The sequence below is a fragment of the Rousettus aegyptiacus genome, unplaced genomic scaffold, assembly GCF_014176215.1.
Source record: "Rousettus aegyptiacus isolate mRouAeg1 unplaced genomic scaffold, mRouAeg1.p scaffold_m13_p_7, whole genome shotgun sequence".
NCBI lineage: Eukaryota > Metazoa > Chordata > Mammalia > Chiroptera > Pteropodidae > Rousettus > Rousettus aegyptiacus.
This window is the reverse complement of record NW_023416310.1, coordinates 21,059,028-21,080,548: the sequence shown is the minus strand read 5'-3', so window position 1 is coordinate 21,080,548 and position 21,521 is coordinate 21,059,028. Positions and strand designations below refer to the sequence as shown.

Sequence of the window (21,521 nt, the reverse complement as noted above, 5' to 3'; positions counted from 1 at the left end):
GCCCTGCTTTTAGGACTTAAGAGAAATAGATTCTGTAGCTTATACCAGTGCCGCCGCCTCCTGTTTTACAATGCCTGTTTTGGAAAATCTTGCTGATTAACATAACGACTACCTCTTTCAGGTTTAGTTTTGTTTTTTCCTTAGTACAGGTGTTACATGTTAAGCTTACTGATTCATGTATTTTTTTCTAACGGTTTATTTTTTTTTAAACTCATGTCTGTTTTTCTAACTATTGAGTAATTTTTTCACTTTTCCTTAAATTTTCTCTGAGTTCTAGATCCTCAGCTTTTGCACTCTAGAATAGGACAAGATGCTGTTTTAAAATTCAAGCAACATTATGTGTGACAGTAGATTCCCTGCTTTTGTGCAGCTTTTCCCTCTCTTTATGCTTTATATTTTAAGCAATTTTTTGAATATTCCTTTATCTTTCATTGAATTAACATACAAAATTTCTTTTCTGCTGTTAAAGGAAAATTTTGCTACCAAAGAGGTAATTTCTCCCTCTCTCTATAAGTGTTTTTACTATTGTTTTTTTTCTAAATTTTGTGTCAGTTTGATTAAATGGCTTTATATTGAGCACTTGCTTGTGGTATGTGATAAATTTTCTGTCATTTGCTTTTATCCAGAACTATAATCTGGTTCTGGCATGTCTAAAGTAAATTATACTTTATGTGTTTATAGCAAAATTTCTCAGATGTTGCAAAATCTGATAGGGTCTACTACTGAATCATGACGGACATATTAAATCATCTTCTATTTAATTTCTTATTTAGTGTATTGTAAATTTTTTTAGTTAAACCGTGTTCACTCTTGCAGTCAAAATTAGATTATTCAGAACCCACTCCTGCACACTGTTGGTTAATGGAGAATGTAGTGCATTTCTCTGCTTGGCTCAGGTGAGCACCATGTTACAGGTAGATCATTTTTCCTATGTAGATGTGATTAACAGTGGTGTGTATATTTTGGAAGGTTATTGAAGAAATTGAAGAAATGATGCAGGAATCGCCAGACCCAGAAGATGATGAAACGCCCACACAGTCAGATCGGCTTTCAATGCTTTCCCAGGAAATTCAAACTCTTAAGAGGTTTAGCACAAGCAGTTATGAAGAAAGTAAGAAACTACTTAAATCAGTGGTCTTTGTCCTTTTTGTATACCTCAAACATACAGTGACTATCTCCAGAAATCTTTGATTCTCCCAGGTTAGGTTGCATGTCCTGCCCTGGTCCTCCAGTAATACTCAAGGCATTTTTCATCGTTGCTCAGGGACTGTGTCATATTCACCTTTGTATCCTGTATTAGTCAGCCCTAGCCGCTGTAACAAAGTACCAAAGGCTAAGGGGCTGAAACAATGGAATTTAGTCCCCTGACAGTTCTGGAGGCTACAAGTTCGAGATCAAGGTGTCAGTAGGTTTGGTGTCTTCTGATGCCTTTCTCCTTGGCTTGCAGATGGCTGTCTTCTCTCTGTCCTCACGTGGACTTTTGTCTATGCATATCTGTGTTCTAATCTTATTTTTGAGGGCATCTGTTACATTGGATTGGGGCCCACTGTAATGGCCTCATTTTAACTTAATTATCTCTTCGAAGACCCTCCTCCAGATGTAGTCACCTTCTGAAGTGATGGGGGTTAGGACTTAAATGATGTCCTGTATCTCACATGTAGAGAAGTGTTGAGGAAAAAAAAAAAAGTAAAATGGGGTTTCAGGGAATATTCTTCCCTTTCATCTTCCCAGGACTCAATAAAATTCACACATTGGGACATATGTGACTAAATATGTATTTAATTTTTTCAAGTGGACTTTTCAGAAGTGTGCCAGAACCCTGCTAAATTGCTTATAATTTCTTGTGAGCAAGTAGTTTCTGTACTCCCTTGGCTTTCATGTTTGTTCTTTTCCTTGTACAAGCCTTGACTGAAGTATTTGTTCATGGGATGATTGATTTAGACAAGTAAACATTTTGTTGTACTTTTTTCTCAGCCATTTGAGACATAATTTTGTCTGCCTTCCTCTTCTTAACATCTGCCCATCAGAAGTTTTAAGATTCTGAGATCACAAACAATTTAATTGCTTAGAATGTGATTTTGCTCTTTGGTATAAAACACCCTGTCGTGTTTGCTTGAAACATTTTTGTCTTAGTATCTGCGGTGCTTTGCTTTTGGTCATAGGAGTAAAAAGGCTGTCAGCATCCGAATTAAATGAACTACTGGAAGAAATCGAGACCGCCATTAAGGAATACTCTGAAGAGCTGGTGCAGCAGTTGGCCCTGCGAGATGAACTGGAGTTTGAAAAGGAAGTGAAAAACAGCTTTATTTCTGTTCTCATTGAAGTACAAAACAAACAGAAAGAGCACAAAGAAACAGCCAAAAAGAAAAAGAAACTCAAGAATGGGAGCTCTCAGAATGGGAAGAACGAGAGAAGTCATATGCCCGGCACAGTAAGTGATGTTTGCAGGACACATTCCACACTGGAAATGGTTTCCATGGTAATCCCATTACTGTAGGGCAGCAGTGGGTGGGCTGGGCCTACATGTGAAGGAGAGGGGTGCCTCACCAGAGCACTAAAGAGATTTTCTGTTCAAGATCATCATTGTGCTCCTTCAGAAAGATGTTTCCTTGGTGGGGGTATGACAATAATCAGGGTAATTCACTACTGAAATGTTTAGTAAGTAGAAGGAAAATGGGGAATAAAAAAGGAAGATGTCTTAAAGAAGCTATAGCAAGTTACTGTTTTAATACATTAAAATGTTAGTGGTTTTTTATGTACGGTGGGCTTATGAATGGTATTTTTAATTTTTGCTTGTCTTTTATGAATTGTATAATAAAATATTGAAAAGGGATACATTTAGAGGTAGCCGAATAGTGTTGAGCCTAAAAGCACAGATTGATTTGTAAACAGCTTCCTCATTTATCAGTGAAGTTGGAATATGAAGATGTCAGTGGCACTTCTGTGACATCAGACATCTGTCTCAGTACTTGGTAGACTAGAATTTCTGACTGGTAAAAACAAGTTCAGAATGTTTGACTCTTTGGCTCTTCGTATTAAGTTTGTTTTCTGCTCTTTTATTTTTCTTAAGTGGTCCTATTGCACTTGATGAAAATTTGTCATAAACATTAACTGCTAATTATATGAGATGCATTTCGTTATTGATTTTATGGCCTTTCATTCTGCTTTGATCAGTTGAGATTTTGTATCTTGCCACCTTCATTTTGTTTGTATGTAAAGGAATGTTGGCTTTTATTTTTAGAGTATAATGGTTGGGCAAAGGAATCCATTTTTCTAAAGGGCATATACCTTTTAAATTTATGATATAACATGGTAATACAAATCACCATAAACTAGCTATTATGATTTGCAATAACATAAATTCTGTCTTAAGTCTTGATTTCATTTTTCTAAAGAATACTTAACAAAGAAATAGATCTCATTAACCGGACTCTGATGGAATCCAGGAAAGAGAATGCAGTTCTAGGTTGCTGGGCCACCAGTGAGCAGTTGTACAAACAAAAAAAAAACTTACCATACATAGCCTATTTATTGTACTGTTTTTGGCCCATGAGTAAATGGATGTTTTCTTAATGTATTGTCTATTTGTACATAGAAAGGACATAGCTTATAAACTACCTTTAAATAAGTTCTCAGATACGTGGTACAAAATATTTTTAAGAAATGGTAGTATTGATTGAATAGGTGTTTACTTAGTCACTTTCAGTGACTATTCTGAAAAACAAACAAAAAAACACATTTGTTTGAATATACAATCCAGAAAGTTTTCTTTACATATCAGGGACAATATATTGTATTTCATATTTTAAAACACTATACCCTTTAAATTGCCCTATTATGCAAGTGAGATTGAATAAAATGCTAAGTTAAAAGGTTATAGCATGATTGGTAATTTCTGCCTATCTGCTTTTAGGGATTACTTGTAAATCCTCCATTTATTAGTGTTAACACTTGGCTTAAGAAAATAAATTTTTCCCTAATGGGGTTTAAAGGCTTCTTTTTGGAACTGCCACATAAAAAGGGTTAGAGTGGATTAATTATGTAATTGTACATGGCATTTATAGTGAGAAATGGCAAGGCAGCATTTAGGTCTGTCTTAAACCTTTATTAGCCTTGAAATAGATTCATAATAACAGTAAATTTTTTCACAATATTTGGACTTGTGAAGTTGCCTCCTGAGTCCTGATCTACTATTTGTGTCAAAACCTTTCATCAGCCTCGTAATGGCATCGCTGAGCTTGTGGTGCTCATTCCCTTTAGCTTTCTCAAGCCTAAAATGCTAGAGAAAGATCGTTCCATCTGTAATATAAGGAGCCTGAAACCTACTCAAAAGAACCCTAAAGTGAAATGGAGAAACAGATTCCAAAAGGTATTAGCTCTGCAGACATTTTATGTAACATGCAGTTTTAGCAAGGCCTGATCTCTGTGCCTTCGCTATCATCAGTGATACTAATTTCTAAAATTTGAAGACTTTTTCTTTTATAGCTATCATGAATTATCTGATTAATAGCAGTCACATTTTTCATTGTACTTTAGTTATTTGTTTTGTTAGCAGGACTTGGACTTTTTCCTTTAATGTAGAATAGCATCCCTCCATTTTTTCCTTACGCATGTTTTATTGAAACAGAACATCAGTTCGTAGTTGGTATAATACTTTATCCATTATTGCTAGCTTGTTCTCTTTGGTCTAAAGATACTATGATGAAATATCTGGGTGGGAATAGATCAGAGTTAAACTCTTCAGGTGTTAATTTTAGAGACATGTTTTGTTTCAAGCATTTTCTGTAATGAAGAAAAAAAAGCAAATTTAGAATTGCTATTTAGAGCATTAGAAATGTCTTTGGGGCATGAAAGTACTATCAAATATGGAAGAAAATATTGAGTGTCTTATAAAAGTGAAATGTTATCTTGATTTGTTTTAATTTTTAAAATAATCTTCTCTGTGTTGGGTGAGATAAAACAGTGTTTGTTCAGCATATATTTGCAGAGTGTCTTCCTTGTGCCAGGCATGTTTTAGATTCAGTGGCCAGTAAAACAGACAAAGCCCATGGCCTCCTGGAGCTTATATTCTAATGAGGGAGACATGTTACCAAGAAAACAAAAGGCTGGGTAAGGTGGTTGATAATGACGCTATTGGAGAGCCGTTTTTGGTAGGATTGTCACTGTGTCACTGTTCTTCCTGATTGGCAAGGGTAGACTGCCCTGTCCCTTTCCAGCTTTCCTTTTGGAAGGGAGGTTGGAGGAGTAGATCTTCTCTTTGAAAACAGTGAGGCGCAAGAGAGCAGAAAACTTTGTATCGCCTTTGTCTTGGTCAGCATCTGGAAGAGCAGACGGTCAGCGGGTAGACACTGGAATGGTTGAAGGGCAGTGTCTGTTAATCAGTGTGGTGACTTCCATGCATTTCTTTGAATTGACTGCTGTTTTCGACATTAGCGCTTATGTATGTGCCATTACCTTTTTGTGGTGTGGCCCTCTTTTCTTGCTTCTCTTGTCCACTTGGGGGATTTTTTTTTTTTTTAAACATCCCTTAAAGTTGTAGTCAAGCATTGTCTTTCTTCTTAGAACCTTCTTCCAAGTGGACTACTCTCTTCTTCTTTTGGGGTTAATATTACTACTCTAAACTATTTCTGTTAGCACTGTCATACCATATTGCAATTTTTTGCCTTCATGTCTCTGGTATGGTTTCCTAAGGATAGGAAATGCAACTTTACGTACCTAATAAATTTCTGCTGAATAAATGCATGAAAGAAAGATAAACGTATAAATCTGTATTTCTACCTTGAATCTTTCTGCCAGGTGCCAAACCCACGGAGGCTTAATGGAATTTTAAGAGCTTTGGGTTAAGAGCTATGTTTGAATCCTGCTCCCGTCACTGGGTACATACCCCTTTGAGTCCTGGAGGGATCGAGTGAAATAATATATGTAAAACTAGCACATATTCTGAGTAAATGCTAGTTATGTGTCCAGCTGCCTACTAGACATTTCTCCTGGAATGTCTTGTAGGAATCTGAAATTTATCCTGTTAAACCAAAGTTACTATTTTCCCGAAGTTTAAGCAATTTCTTGTATTTTTTTCTTTTGGTTAGTCAAACTACAGTCTACTCATTCACTGAAAACAGTGGAATTTCTATGTCAAAGCATGTGTCATTTTAAAGGGTTTTAAACAGTCAGCTTTTCAAATCGTTCTATGGAAATGTAACCCAGTAACAATGTGAGCGAGTGGCCATTACCCCACACCTCCACCAAAATTTTAATGTATGCCGATATGATAGGCAAAAAATGGTTTGATCTGACCATTTATATTCTTTTGTGAGTTGCCTGGTATGTTACATTTGAGATGTTTTTCATATATATTTGTGAGGGCGCACCTATCCTGATATCGCAGTACTATACTCTGGTAATCATTGGCTTAAGTTTGTCCTTAGAAAGACTTCAGTCTTCCCAAAGGCTCATTCACGTTGTTTTCCCAGCACCTCACCTAATTTTTCGTGCTTTACGTATTACTTAATACTTATTTGTTGAATTGAAACATTATTATAAAGGAATGGAATCCCAGAGGACTTGGATTTGAAGTATTTGAATTATTGTTGTTCTGTCATGGATTTTTTTTGTCAGTTTTCTGTTTATATAAAATAGATTTCACAGGTCATTGAATTTCACTGGCATTTCACGTGAGTACAGTAATAAGTTGAAAAGTACACCAGTTACGTTTTAATTTAGTGGTGGTTGTCATCTGGAGTTATATGAAGTTGTGAAGACATTGGTGTTTATCTGCTTCACATCGTACCTTAGTAAGCTTATATGGATGAAAATGGACGTACTTCCTCCTTTAGAATGCAGTAATGCTTTTAAATGTCATGTCTCCTGTAAGGTGATTATTCTGAGATTAGGGTTGAGAAGATAGGAATCTATAGTATCTTTTCTGTTTTTCATATCACATTGAACTTTGAAGAGAAAGTTCTGGTGTGTTTTACTCAGCCACCACCGGAATGTGTAATTGCTTCAGTCTGAAGTTGATTCTGAAAACTTTTGGTATATTAGCAATCAGTACCTCAGCTGTAAAAAGAACACTATTACCTTATTTCATTTTTGGGGGTTGGGGAGATAACAGGTTAAAAATGGGGGGGAGCTTGGACTTGGATGATAGATACGCTCATATATATTTCTCTTTCACAGATGTATTTCTTCACTTGTTTTTATGACTCACTTCATATTATGACTAATAGTCTATCTTTTTTCTTTTACATGCAGAAGTGCTCTAGTAATAGTTTTTTTTTTTAATTTAATTTTGACCAAAGCTCACTTTAAGGGAAATTTATTTCTCTTAAATAAAAAGAGAGCTACTATCAGTTCATTTTGAAGTTATTCTAATTTATGCTAGCTCTCAGCCTAGAAGCAACTGTTCTGATACAAAAGTTTGAGTTTGGGGCTTTTGTTTTAAAAAAAAAATACACACATATACACTTGGCTTTTTTTTCTCCTTTTTAATTTGAAATTTTAAAACTTCACATATGCTAAGATGATTTAGACTAGGGATTGGCAAGGCAAACTTCTGCCCGGGACCCAAATCAACACTCTGCCTGTATTATAAAGTTATATTGCAACGCAGCCACATCCATTTATTTACACATGGTCTAAGGCTGCTTTGGGTTTCAAGGACAGAGTTGAAAAGTTGCAATAGAGACTATGTGGCCTGTAAACCTAGAGTATTTACTCTCTGGTCCTTTATAGAAAAAGCCGCCAATCTCTATTTAGACTAAAAATATTAAGAATAAGAAAAAAAGATGTGAACTCCATTTAAGTTAGTTTGTATAGATAAAAAGATTGCTATATTGTGACCAAAATATATTATAAAACATAGCTTTGTTTTATCTTAAGGATGTGTTGAGTTGTTCCTCTCTTCGGAGCCCCATCCAGCAGCCTGATTTGTGCCCACAGATGGTAATGCCTTGGCCAGGCATCTCTAGGCCACTTGCCACAGGCACCCTGCCTAGCAACAGATTTTCGTTTGCGGGTGTGTGTGTGTGTGTGTGTGTGTGTGAGAGAGAGAAAGAGAGAGAGAGAGAGAGAGAGAGAGAGAGATTGAGAGAGATTGAGAGAGAACACGATCAGTTAGGGCTATAAAATGGAAGGTTGTTGTAGGGTTGAAAGAAGCTTAGATGTGTCATGTTTATTTTAATTCACACCTATGAATTATGAAGTATGATTCTGAAATATAGTATTGCCTAGAGAAGTAAATATCCAGTTTTTGATAGTTTTATCATTATCCACTGTATATTTCCTGCACTGATTTCTTGGTGTTTCATGACCTTGAAGCTGATGTAGTAAAAATTAGGAGTCTATTCTTGACTCCTTCATGTTCTAGAAAGTTTCACTAATTGTTCATATAACACAAGTTCATGTAAAAGCCATAGTATTCCAGGAAATTGTATTATTATTATGTACTAAGAGTATCCATAAGTATTAGGAAAGAATTTATAAATTTCCAGTTATTTTACTCTAGTTTTAGGGCTCCAAAAATGTTTGACAGTACTTAATTGACTTACCATATTGGTATTACATAAAAATTTTAAAAGATCTTCAAATACACAAATATTAAAGTGTTCGATACTATTCCACTTAACTCCTAACTTTGAAAATCTTCACATCTTTCTGCTCTGAGACTTACACAATAGTAGTTTAATATTCAGGACATTTTCAAAGGTTTATCTGCTTTGGTATAATCTGTATTTTCTGATTTAGTTAGACAATTTTTTGAAAAACTTTTTTGTAGAATTTGCATTTATTACTGCTTGTAGTTCACATTAAAATTATTGGATTTGAAGAAATGTCAAAACAAGCAAAATCAATTTTTACATCCTAAGTTGTAGCTTAGTAATTTTTTGAATATTTTTACTTGGTAACTTTTTTACATTTAACTATTGCTTTCAGTTCTTTTTTTCTCTTTTTTTTTGTTTTGATTAAGAATTTTATTAAAAATTAAAGTTACAGTTTTATAAATTAATTTTGGAAATCATTTCATTCAAACTACTGAAAAGGATGTGATTTATAAAGAACAGCAATTATGTTTTAATTTCACTGTTTTGGAAAATGAATATAAAGAATATTAATGGAGTAAGAGCATAGTTTAGACTAAGAATCAGAAATAGATGAAATGCATTTCTTAATTGCTTTTCCTAACCTTTTTCTGGCATAGAGCTTTTTTGAGATTTTTGAAAGATTTCCTGGCTATTTAGAGATCTGTATCAATTGGTGTTGGATGCTACAAGTTTGGTAGCAGAAATAGTCTGAATTTCCTGGCCTTCCAGCTAGTTTTGTTCTTTCCCATCTTGGATCCTGCTTTTTGTGTAATTAGTTGACCTGCTGAATATGCTGAGCATAGAATGAGTTGACGTGTTTAGAACTCTAGAAAAGAATGAACAAACTACAACATTATATCTGAGCCTAGTTGCCTTTCAGTTTGTATAGTGTATTCTAGCTCTATTCTTTTTATTGTTCAGAAAGACCTTGACTTACCTAAAAATGTTACTTGTTTTCTGTTTAAGCTTTTTGGTTGATTTCTACATTCAGTTATAGACAATAGTGTCTTCACATTATCTTCTGTCCTTTAGCAAGAGACTGTAATCAGAAATTTGTTATTTCTCAGTTGCCATTTCTTTTCTAGAAGGAGAACTTGAAATGTTTTTACTGTCCTGGAGAAAAGTAGAAATGTATGGTTACTTCTTTATGGGAGCCGTGTCCCAAATGTTATTCAAACCATTTTAAAGGAATACAGCCCAGACATTGTTTGAATGTTTATAAGTGCTGAACACTTTGATAAGTGCTTTCCACATATGATCTAATTTAATCTCGCAGCAGCCTTATGAAATAGATATTACTACTGCCGTTTCATAAATGGGTAAATGAAAGCTCAGTAGACATGTTAGATCCCATAACCAGTATGCACTGGAGCGAGGCTGTGCAAAGTTATACAGAGGTGTGTGCAAGGAACCCTCGACACCCCTCATAGTTCAGTTCTGAGTTATTCAGACCTGTTATGGATGTGGCTGGAAATCTTGGCTCATTTCTTTGTGTCCTTTTAGATTTTTATGAATTTTTAGAGAACTTTTTTATCTTGTTTACACTTTGTTGCTCCTGGTTTGTCTGAGAAACGTTTCTAAAGAATGACTGGAGACTTTTAATACAGACTCACGCCAGGGAAGGAAATGGTCATGAGAGAGTCGTGAGTATTCTCAGCATCAGTCATGCGATTGGAGCTGTGTGTTGAGCAAACCCCTTCCCTTGTCCTTGCCCCATTTACTTTGGCACTATTTTAGCAGTGAGAAGAACAATAAGGTGAATACTGTAATGCTTAATCATTTTCCTGCTTATAAATGGGCTTATATCAAAAATTCCATTCTGAGAAGGGTATTTTACAGGGCCGTTAACTCCTTCATAAAGATGATGGGAAAAAGATGGAGAGATGACAAAATTTTAGGCTCGAATGTCTAAACAAGGTACTGTATCCTCGAAACTAATAATAAAATAAAATTAAAAGAATAATGTTAGGTTCACAGAATCTTCATTAGATTTTCAATTTAAATTTGAATATTTGGATTTTTTACCTCAAATTTGGAAATGGTAGATGAAACAGAGGCAGGATTAGGATTTCTGACATACCTAATATAGCAGTTATTTTAATTAAGTTATACCAGATCTTTAATGTCCTTCAGTTCATCGAACATTCATAACCCTGAGACTTAGTTCCCTCAGCGCTTTGATATGTCTGTGGTACTTTTCTCCTTCTTCCCTCCTTTCCTCTTTCCCTCTCCATCTCCCACTTCCCCTACCTCTCTCTCTCCTCTGTTCTCTTTACTTTTAAAATTTAAGCATAGAAAAAGTCGTCCCTCTGGCCCATTTAAGTACCATAAGCACCTAATAACACCACATCTGCTCCCAGGGTTGTAAATGTAGTCTTTCTAAATGAGGTGAAGGTTACTGAACAGTAAATTTAATCTGTCTCTGAGGTTTTATCTTTTTAAAATTCATTTTGCCTTCCAAAAAGGTGTATTGTTTTGGGGGATTTATAGAGCATTTGTAAAACAGAATCTATTCTGTGCTTTTCAGAGCTCTTTTCCTATTTCTTCCTTGTCTCACTGCCTGGTCTTTCCCATCCTCAAGCCTTCTAATTCATTGATCTTCTACTTGCAACTCTTTTTATTATCCTAGGGGTTTTATCTGACTTAGTCACTCATTGTTTTACAAACTATGCCAACACCGTTTATTTTATCTTTATTAATCTCATGCTCATTTCCTAGACGAGGTTCTTCAGTGGACTTTTTCAGAAGTCCATTTTCACACATTTGACAAATAACTTTATATCTTGTCATGTCATCTTTCTTCTGTTCAACCTCAGATTACTTTTGCCTTTTAGCTGTTTTAAAAAATTTCTGCCCTGTAAGATGTCAGGAGGCCTCGTGAAGTGGTGATCACAGTCTCAGACTCTTGGGCTCTGGTCTTAGGAGTGTTACAACTTCAGCTTAGTAGACATGTATAAAGCCTGCAGTGACCCAGGTACTATGCAAGTCACTGGGATGGAGACAAAGACATAGTCTGTCTTCTCAAAATTTACTCATTTCTTCATAAGGAAATGAAGCCATTGGAGTAGATAATCTCAATGTATCATCTGGCTGTGCAATTCTGTTGTTGTAGAGCACTTTTAGCCTTCCGTGTATGTGTGTGTGCTTATTAAATAATGTACCTTGGTTAAATTATAGATTCATAGAATTTACAAATAAGACCTTTAGAAATGACAGCATTTTAATCATCTATTTTACAGGTGAAGAAACAGGCCTTGGCAGGATTAGGGCATGACGACTGTGTCATGTCACACAGGTAGTGACAAAGTGGGGCCAGAACTCAGAGCTCTGTTCTAGGTTGACATTTTTCTATTCAAGTTGACTGCTGAAAAATGTTCTGATTCCAGATACTTTTGACTAAGGTGTCATTCCTGGTTTCAAATAAAAATTTGGAAGTATTTCATTGGCATAGTCAGTAATTGCTGAAGAATTTTGCAATTTAAGCCAATGACTCTTGATGAAATGCCTCCTATGTGCTGAGGATGGGCTTGTGCTTTGTAGGCATATAAAAGAAGTAGCTGACATTATTTCTGTCCTTAAAGATTTTGAGAACTGAGTTGAATTTATTTTACAAATCTCACTAAAATTTCCCCTTTTCTGCTGTTTTTCTTTAAATCTTGTGCCTCATCCCACTTAAAAATTCTTTATTTTACTACTATTCGATAAACACATGTTGATCTTTAATTATGTGCCAGACATGGTTGTTAAGGATCGAGTAAATCCCAGCCTCCAGGGAGTGCTGCCTGTGCACTGGGAATCCGGATGACACACCAGCTAATGCCCTTTATGCGGTGATTCTAAACAGGGCCGGTTTGCCCCTAGGAGCTTTAGGCATTGGTGTTGTCTGGAAACATTCATCATTGTCACAACTGGGTGGGGTAGGGGGCAATGCCACCGACCTCCTGCCGAGTAGAGGCCAGCGATACCTTTCAGCGTCCTACAATGCATGAGACTGACCCCACAACAAGGAATGATCTGACCCAAAATGTCAGTAGTGTCAAGGCTGAGAAACCTAGGCTTAGTGTGATAATTGCTATATTAAAAACAGCGGCGATATTTTTAGTGGTGTTTTTGTGCCAGGGACTGGCCCGTGGTAGAGGTGTATGCATATTACTATTGTCCCAAGTTGGTTTAGGGGTCTGGGAAGGCTGAGTTGAGTCCGAGGACAGGAAGGAGGAGGAGGAGAGGATAGGCATACCATGCAGAGGGAGTGTTGTGGGCAACCATCCGGAGGTGACAGGGACATCTGGGGATCTGCAGGTTGTTCATTGTGATTAGAAGGGAGGACACTAGAAGGAGAGAGAGGAAGTCAAGAAGAGGGTGTGGAAGTAGCAAACTGGAAGCTGGAAAGTGGATGGCTTTGCGTGCCATGCTTTAGCATTTGGTGTTTGTTTAAAGGCTGCAGGAATCCAAAAATGTTTTAAGTGGGCTGTTACATGTTCACATTGGGTTTTTGGAAGGGTATCTTCAGTGTTTTAAAGAGAACTCATTGGAAGATGATGGCTAGAGATGAAGAATTGATTCGGAGGCTGTGCCAATCATTGAGGTAAGAAATGAGCCAAGGAAGGGACAGTAGGGATGGGAAAACAGTTGAATTTCAGAGATATTGAGGAGGTCAGATCTGTAGGTTCGGGCACTGGGGAAGGGAAGAGTTAGGATTGGGTCACTGATTTCTGACCTGGGCAAGTATAGATAGAACTCATGTACCCCTTCACCAAAGGGAGCAGTGCAATCAACAATGACTGCATCCAACCTCAGGGCAGCATCTTGAGGGGGTGGCTGTCATGTCCATCAGCTCTGGATGCAGCCCCTTATGGTGCAGAGGTTAATAAGCCTGCCATCCAATACGTCTAGCACACAGAGATGGAGAGGGAACCAGGGCCGCAGGAATAAAAGCCTCTTAATGGGAGGAGAGGATAATGGAAATACTTAGTAGCTACTTGTTTCACATCCTGCTGGAGAATAACAGGACCCCTGCGCACCTGGCCACAGAGTGAACTCCTTGGTTGGCCAGTTTGGCTACTTTTGGTTTCGTTGTCTGAGGGGATCTCTTTGTGTCTATTGTCCTTTGTAGCTCATCTGGCAGAGTGTGTAATCCATGTTTCAGCTTAGATATCACCTCAGAGAAGTTTTCTTTGTGCTCCCTGTATAAAGTAGGCATCCCGTTTTTGATTGCTTCGTTGTAGCTATAATTATCTACAGTTATCTAGTTCATTTGTTTTACTTTTTTCTGCCCTCCTCATTGGAATATCAGCTTATGAGGCTAGGAGGGGCCTTGGCTGATGCGTTCACTTTGAATCCTTAATACCTGCAATGATATCTGGCCCAACATAGTTTTTGAAATAATGTGTAAACGAATGAGAGATTTATAGAATGCAAAAGGAGGAATAGGTTTCTTTTATTTTTGTTTGATTTTTGGTCGGGGAGAAGAGGATGAATTCAGTTTTGGATCTGAGTTTTAGCAATATTTATGTACAGATGTCCAATAGGCATTATCCATGCAAGTCTGAAGCTCAGGAGGGAAATTAATTACAATAAAGACAGCTAACACTTACTGAGCCCCTGTGAGGTGCCAGCCTCTGTTCTTAGCATTTTGCTGACCTTAGCAAAGTGGAGCTGTAGATTTACAGAGGCAGAAATTGAAACTCTAGAGTGGGAATGTTCAGAGAGTGCATGAGAGAAAATAGGGAAAACCCTGGGGGGGCACTGGTATGTAAGATGAGCACAGAAAGAGGTACCTCTTAGAAGCAGCAACCAGAGGGGCTGAGTTTGGTGTCCAGGAATCCAGGGAGCAAAGAGAGCTTACTGGATGTCTCAGATCTGAAAAGTGTCTGTGGACCTCAGCATTGAAGTAATGACACCTGGGAAGAGCAGTCTCAGGAAACACGGGAAAGGACCGAGGTTAAGGGTTTGAGAATTTACAGCTGTCATCGAGAAAGAGCTGGTAGAGAGGGAGAGTTTCAAAATGCAGCAAAGAGAGAAAATGATGACTGTGTGACTTTGGGAGAGATGGGAGTTGATGGCAACCAGAGCTTTGGTGGAGGAATGTCCTCAGACATATCTTTTCGTTGGTTTCTTTGTATTTCCAGCGAATCTTCTGATTTTCTTGTTCTTTCATTTTCTCAGGGGAAAAGGAGGCAGTAGAACCCTATTGACTGCCATGTTCCTTGCATTCTCAGGACACAGTGGGGCCTGGTTGGCCATAGCTACTGACTTAGTCGCAAGGGCAGAGGTTTTCTGCACTAGGGTCAGCTGTTAGTTTTGTAATTTCCAAGTTACTGGGGCTTGGCATGATTGCATTTTCGTTTATTTCCACTAAGCCCCTAGGAAATAGGTTTCTAATTGGCAAAGTAAAAAGTAGGTAGTTTTTTAGAATGTGTCATTCAAATATAATGTATCCTCTAGTTTCTTGATATGTGGATTCTACAATTTTTAATCTTGTTTGAGATTTTTCTGAATTTATATCTAGTTTTAAAATGCCCACAGATAATGGAGTCAGGTAATGTAGAAGATCATGTATTTTTTTGTTGTTGTTGCTTTTGAAAGAAAATACATATGTTAGAAAGAATTTTTAAAAAATGAGCTGATTTATTTATTCGAAGAATTTCCATAATGTTATAGATTCTGGAGATTAAGAAGTCATCTTTTGATGATCTTTTTTAAAAAATGTGAACAAATTATATGATGTCATGTGAAAAAAATACAAAAATAGATAGCTGTAGGTTTTTCTTTTAAAAGTATCCCACTTCATCCTAGGTTATTGTTGTTCTGTCTGCAAAGTGAAGCCTGTCGAGGTATGCTGACCAGACATTTGGTTCTTGCTAAGACACAGTATATGCAGATCGGGGTGGGGAAGAAGGACGATTCAGGAGAAACGTAGTTGGTAAAATGTAACTCAGATGGTCATTGATGTCATTCAGTATGTGTCTCAGACAGCTCCTTCAAAGATTAAACCTCTTGGTGTTTCTCAGCTTTTGTTGGCAAGACTTCTTACTCTTAATGTTTATTGAAGACCTGAAAGAACTTTTATGTTATGTCGATCAATATTTACTATGTTAGAAATTAAAACTGATATTCACTGAAAAAGGCCAATAAGAGATTCACGAATGTTTACACAGTATATTTTTATGAAAAATAACTTTTAAAAATTTAGTGAGAAAAATGGCATTGCTGTACATTTTTGTCAATCTAATATCTGGCTTAATTGAATTCAGCTAGATTCTCAAATAGACTTCTGTATCCAATCGGTCATTTGGAATATTTCACTCTAAGTTATTAGAGAATGAGAGTAAAAAAAGTGGCAAAATATGTCTTAGTATTTCTGAGAAAAATCATTTTGACTCATGGACCCTTGACAGGGTTTCCAGGACCTCCAGGGGTGGGGAGGGGGATGGTCAGGGGTGGCAGGGGTCCCTGGACCATGCTTGAGAACCACTGGGATAACTATACATTGCCTGAGGGCAGACACCATTGCCTTAGTTTCCTTTCTTCTGTTCCTTGGGACCTGGTAAAATATTCTTTATCTCAACTCCTCAAATGTGTCTACTGATTCAGCTTTCCCCATAAAATCCCAGGGGAAGGAACCATCCTGTGAATCAGAACTGAACTTTGCAGGATGCTTTTCCCCTTAACTATTCATAGTGTAAGAATTCATCTAAGTCCTTTGACTCAGCAGCCATAGAGGTGCCACTGGACAATTTTCACTGTGTCTGATGATGTTATAGACTGGCTACAAATCTAGATGAGACGTTTGGAAAAATATTTCCTTTTGGGTACAATGAAATCTAGGAAGTCTTGGAGATTGCTGAGGGAAAGAAGCTAGAATTGTTTCCTAGAAATGGAGTGGATGAGTCTTTGCAGACGTTTTTTAGGGGACCTGGCTGGCACATGGGTTCCACTCTGCTCTTCAGGAAGCATATGTGCTCTTTTAGTTGCATTTTCTGTACCACGGCAAGTGGCAGGTGGCCTGAAGAGCGAGTGGGAAGCAATAATCAACTCTCCAAGTAACAGCATTTCATTTGCCAAATGTTATGTTAATGTTCTCCAAACTTATGGTAAAAATATGCAAACTTAAGCTGAAAATCTGCATACTGTTAGCATTAAGTTTTCAGACTTTTGATAAAATGTAGGTAAACAGTATCAAAAGGTATCTTAAAAATTATGTAGTAAATTTTGCATAAAAGTTAAGTGTACAACTTACAGTATTTCACTGGAGCAAATTTATTTATCTGCTACGTTAAAAATATGAACATAGTAGCATAAAACCAGTTGCTTTTGTATTTGACTTGCAAAAAAATGGAAGCAAAAACATTTTAAAAACAGCATGAATTTGTCTGCTTTATCTGAATGAGTAGTAGCATTTTCTAACTGCTTGTCTCTTGGGCACGTAAGTCATCATGGTATATTCTTACTACTAATAGTCTTTGAACTTCTTTCTCTGTCCTTTTCTTCCGGGGCCGTATATTGCTGCCTTTAGCGCTTCAGCATGGAAGGGATCTCAAATGTCATTCAGAATGGCCTCCGCCACACCTTTGGAAATTCAGGTGGAGAGAAACAGGTGCTCGGTTATCCTTATTTTCCTCATTCTCTGCTTTTTCATTTTCTAAGTGAAGGGCTTGAAAGCTGGCCGTTTTACTAATTTACTAAGACTACTGCTTAAATGAGAGAGATGAAAGTTTATTATGTTTATAGTCTTGATAATGCACAGAATTTTTCTTTAGGAAGAAGCATTTTGCAAATTGGACAATAGACAATGCATTCTTAATACATGTTTTAGAGCTCCATTTTCACTTTTAGCTTCAAACAAATAGATATTAACGTTCATGTAACAAATTGCATGTGTAGGATATATAATGGTGAAAAGAACTAGAATATGCTACAATGAAGTTTAAGAAACATCCCATTTTCGGGAAGAAAACTAGATATTGGTGTCTTTTAGACTAGAGTTCTGGGTCAAAAATGTCTACTGAGTATATCTTTTTAAATGATATTCATGTGTTTTTAAGGTGTATCATGTAGTCCGCAAACTCACTTGTCTACCAAATCAGGCATACGACACTATACACAATCAGACATGGACATGAATATACAGTCAAATGTATAGCAATTCACTTTTTATTAACATTTTTGTATAATGATTTCAGGAATATCACAAACACGGGGAACATATCTACAATGAGTGTGCTTAAAATTACTTCTCACGTTTTGAAATTTTCACTTCAATAAGAAAAGTCTTCAGTTTAGCGTTTAAGTGAACATTGAAAAAGTGTAGGTAGTTTATCAAAAGAAGGCATTTGAGCCTAGGGTTTCTCTCTGTATTACTCAAGAAGGGAAATAATTGACATTAAATAATCCTTCATAAAGGGGCTCTATAGTGGGCTGGTTGAATTTTTAAAATTCTGGTGCTTTTCACCTCTCTCAAACCCACAAGATTACAACGTAACTTCCAGACCGACCCAACACATGGGAGTGGGGCAGGAAGGCCGAAAGTGTAGCTGGGCAGACAGCATGCATGCCAAGCACGGCCTCGGCTTCCTCATGCTTCTCCAGGTCGCCCGACACGTCTGACACATGTGCTGTTAGCGAAGCCCCCGGGGGGCATGCTTCGGCTGTTTGTGTATCCTTTTCCAAGAAACATTCGATTATGTAGTAATCAGGCATCACTTTGGAGAGGTCTCCACCAAAAAGATGGAAAACTAAATTTCTTAAGGATCCAGTTATTGTTAACTAACTATATCTTTTTTTTTTTTTTTAAATGGGATAAAATCACTCAAAAAAAATTAGGAATAGAACTAAGATTTAGGGCAGGGGCTAAGTAATATGTAGGGCTGAAGAGATTCCAAGGAAAAACCAGTAGATCTCTATATGCGTATATGCAGATTATACCTAAACGATGCATTTTTTTGGGAGGTGGAGTGACCAGAATAGAAGAATCTGGATCATAATTTTTAGACTGTGCTTTCATGGGATATAGTGTGGGACATAACTCTGATACTGTGAGTTGTTACACTAGTGAACTAAGCAGTTTGTCTCAATTTAGACACGAATTTTCATTATTCATTTCCTTTTAGGCTATTTCACTTTTTTCCTTTAATACCTTTAAACATTTATTACTACTTACACAATAAGTTAAAATAATAATAACATCCCTCTAAAATTATATGGGTGGGTGTGTCTTTGTTAGTTTCTAGAAGAAGCCGGTATGTGTTTTTAAAGCTGTCAAGTTATTCATGTGACCATTTTGTTCAACCAGAAAAAATTGGTCTGAAACAATTATTTGGCTGTTGGGAATTACTTTATGCAGGACTGTCGGAACTGTGTTTTAGTTCAAATCACTATTTTAAAAGGTTGAAAAATATGTAAAGATATTTTTAGATAAGACTTCACTTTAAAAATGAACAAATCTCCCTCAGACCTACTTTTGTGAAATTTTCAATAACGGAAAGGCAAAAAAAAAAAAAATAATAATATGGATTATTTATGTAGAAGTGGGTAAAATAATGAGCTCTAGCTGAGACAGTAAGATGCTTGTGTTTGTTACTTAAAGTAACTTCTATTTCATGTTATAAAATAGGCCTCGTAACTAATTTTTGCAGATAAGGTAATTCAGATTTAAGTGACTCTTTTTTAACTTGGCAGTATTTGACAACAGTCATTCCTTATGAGAAAAAAAATGGACCACCATCTGTTGAAGATCTTCAAATATTAACGAAAAGTGAGTAAAGAAAAAATTAAATTGTTACCTTGTTTACTTTTGTCTATTCTAAAATACGGATTTTAGTTGGCCGACTTTGTTGCTGGTACTGTTTTGTCTATTTAGGATAGTAAATGATGGGTGTCATCATTTATTCTTTTGAGAATGAAACTGTAAATGGTTATGACATCAAACAAAACTGAATCTAGAGTTGATTTATATTTGATTTTCTTGCCTTTTAAAATATTTACGAGCCACACTTTTGGGGAAAAAATGTAACTTGATTCTTCATCACCTTTGTATGTTTAAGAACATATCCATTTATCAATAAATAAGGTACTTCATAGATCTTATGTAAATATAACTCTCAATAACGGAATAGGAAAGATTTAGGAGAAGTGGAGAAGTATGGCCTAAAACTTTTTTTTTTTTAAATGAATGTAGACCTCAAGGCAGTATAGGTAGAACATAAAGTGATAGTAATATTTTAAGAATATTCATCAAATATTTGATGCAGGTCCATTCTGTGCTAGGCCATGTTCCGGGTACTTGGGATACATCAGTGGACAGAATAGACAAAAATACTCTTCCTTCAAGGGGCTAGCATTTTAAAATAATTTGTTAGGCTTAAATATTCAGTGCATATTGAACATCTCTTAACGATAGCCATAATTAGCCCTGAATTCTGGTTCTGTCCCTGTTATTTACAGGGTATCCTTGAAAGTCACTTATCTTCTGTTTCACAGTGAAAAATGAGGCTAAAAATAATTGCTCTAGTTACCTCATAGTAATGAAGTTAATGTTATATATGTGATTTGGGGTAAGTTAAGCACTCAGCTTTGTTTTTCTTAAAGAGGTTGGATTTGCTGATCTTTTAAGCTCTTTCTAATTGTAAACATTTGTGATAATTGCTAATTAAGGGGGTGCCAAATGAGCATCACATGAATAGATAGTGATGATGATATCTGTTTTGGAAACGAAGGATGTGGAGCCATGGGTCTGGAGGAGCACAAGGCAGAAAGCGGGTGTCTTGATAACCTGAGCTTTTATTGTTTTTTTTGGTGAACAATACTTTCAGAACATTTTATACTTAAATATGGATAAATCAAGTGATGCCAGCTAGTCTAAAATAAAGAATTAAGAGATTAACTCTGTGGCCAGCCCTCTAATTTTCAGGAAGAACTTTATGAAGTTATAAGTGTCCAAGATCACACAGGGGAATGGTAAATTATAGGGCTGGGTCTCTTTAATTTCCAGTCTGCTGTTCTTTTAATGATGCTGACTTTTGGTGTGTGATTTTATATAGAAATGAAAACAAATCTAAAATACGATCGGAAGCAGAAATACTGAACATAGTGGCCCTCTTAAGACAGGAACATAAATGCTACCTAGATGCTAGGAATTACTGAGAGACCTTGCCTTCTCAGATCAAGGACAGACACTTAGTTGGCCAAACCAAAGTCATAATTCCCGCATCAAAATGTCCTTTGGTTGATTCTTAGATGATCTCTTCATAGACTGACACACCTTGGACGCGTTGAGTGAGTGAACGTGTGTGGGGTGTGTGAATGAATGTCAAAGTTAGTAGAGTCATGAGGACAGGATTGTTGTGAAGACAGTAGATGGAAGGATGATGACCTTTGGTTATCTCCTGAAAACCTTGGGGGAGAACCTGACCTGAGCCTCTGCTGTCACTACCTAGATATTAACCACAGGGGAAGCCCTGTGGAGACGGTCACAGTGCTCATGCTTATGTAGCCTTCCTGGTAAAAGCTAATGGAGGTGCAATAACAATAGTAATAAGAATTAGAATGTTAGTTGTTAATAAATGTGGCTCTTTACATAGCAGTTATTATACGCTAAGCACTATTCTAAGTCCTTCACATTTGAATTAGTAACTGAACACTCACAAGCCTTTGAGGCAGGTCTAATTATCATTCTCAGTTTGCAGATGAGGAACTTGGTGCTTTGTGTGGTTGAGTAGCTTGTTCAAAGCCTTACAACTAGGAAGTTGCAGAGCCAGGGTGTAAATCCAGGAAGGCTGACTTGACAGTTACGCCATGTTGTATTGTCATCTGTCTGGGGGAAAAGAGTGAAACATTTTCCCCAGGATGCTCTGGTGAAAATTTGAGTTGTCAGTTACCACAAAAATGCAGTATTTGTGGGTTTATCTGTTCCTGGGTGATCTAGATTTTTTTTTTTAACCACTT

The 21,521-nt window shown here is 36.7% G+C and overlaps 1 protein-coding gene across 3 annotated transcripts in view; it reads left to right on the top strand.

Annotated features, from left to right (window-relative positions):
• The window catches only part of FEZ2 (fasciculation and elongation protein zeta 2), a 37,399-nt gene that overhangs the window by 11,957 nt on the left and 3,921 nt on the right, over positions 1-21,521 (top strand). For 2 of the 3 annotated variants that reach the window (XM_016156674.2, XM_036224030.1), the window contains exons 4-7: positions 970-1,111; positions 2,163-2,431; positions 17,095-17,175; positions 19,257-19,332. In XM_016156674.2, coding sequence (XP_016012160.1) covers positions 970-1,111; positions 2,163-2,431; positions 17,095-17,175; positions 19,257-19,332 — 568 coding nt within the window. The remainder of the gene's footprint in view (positions 1-969; positions 1,112-2,162; positions 2,432-17,094; positions 17,176-19,256; positions 19,333-21,521) is intronic. The other variant, XM_036224029.1, reaches the window with a different exon arrangement.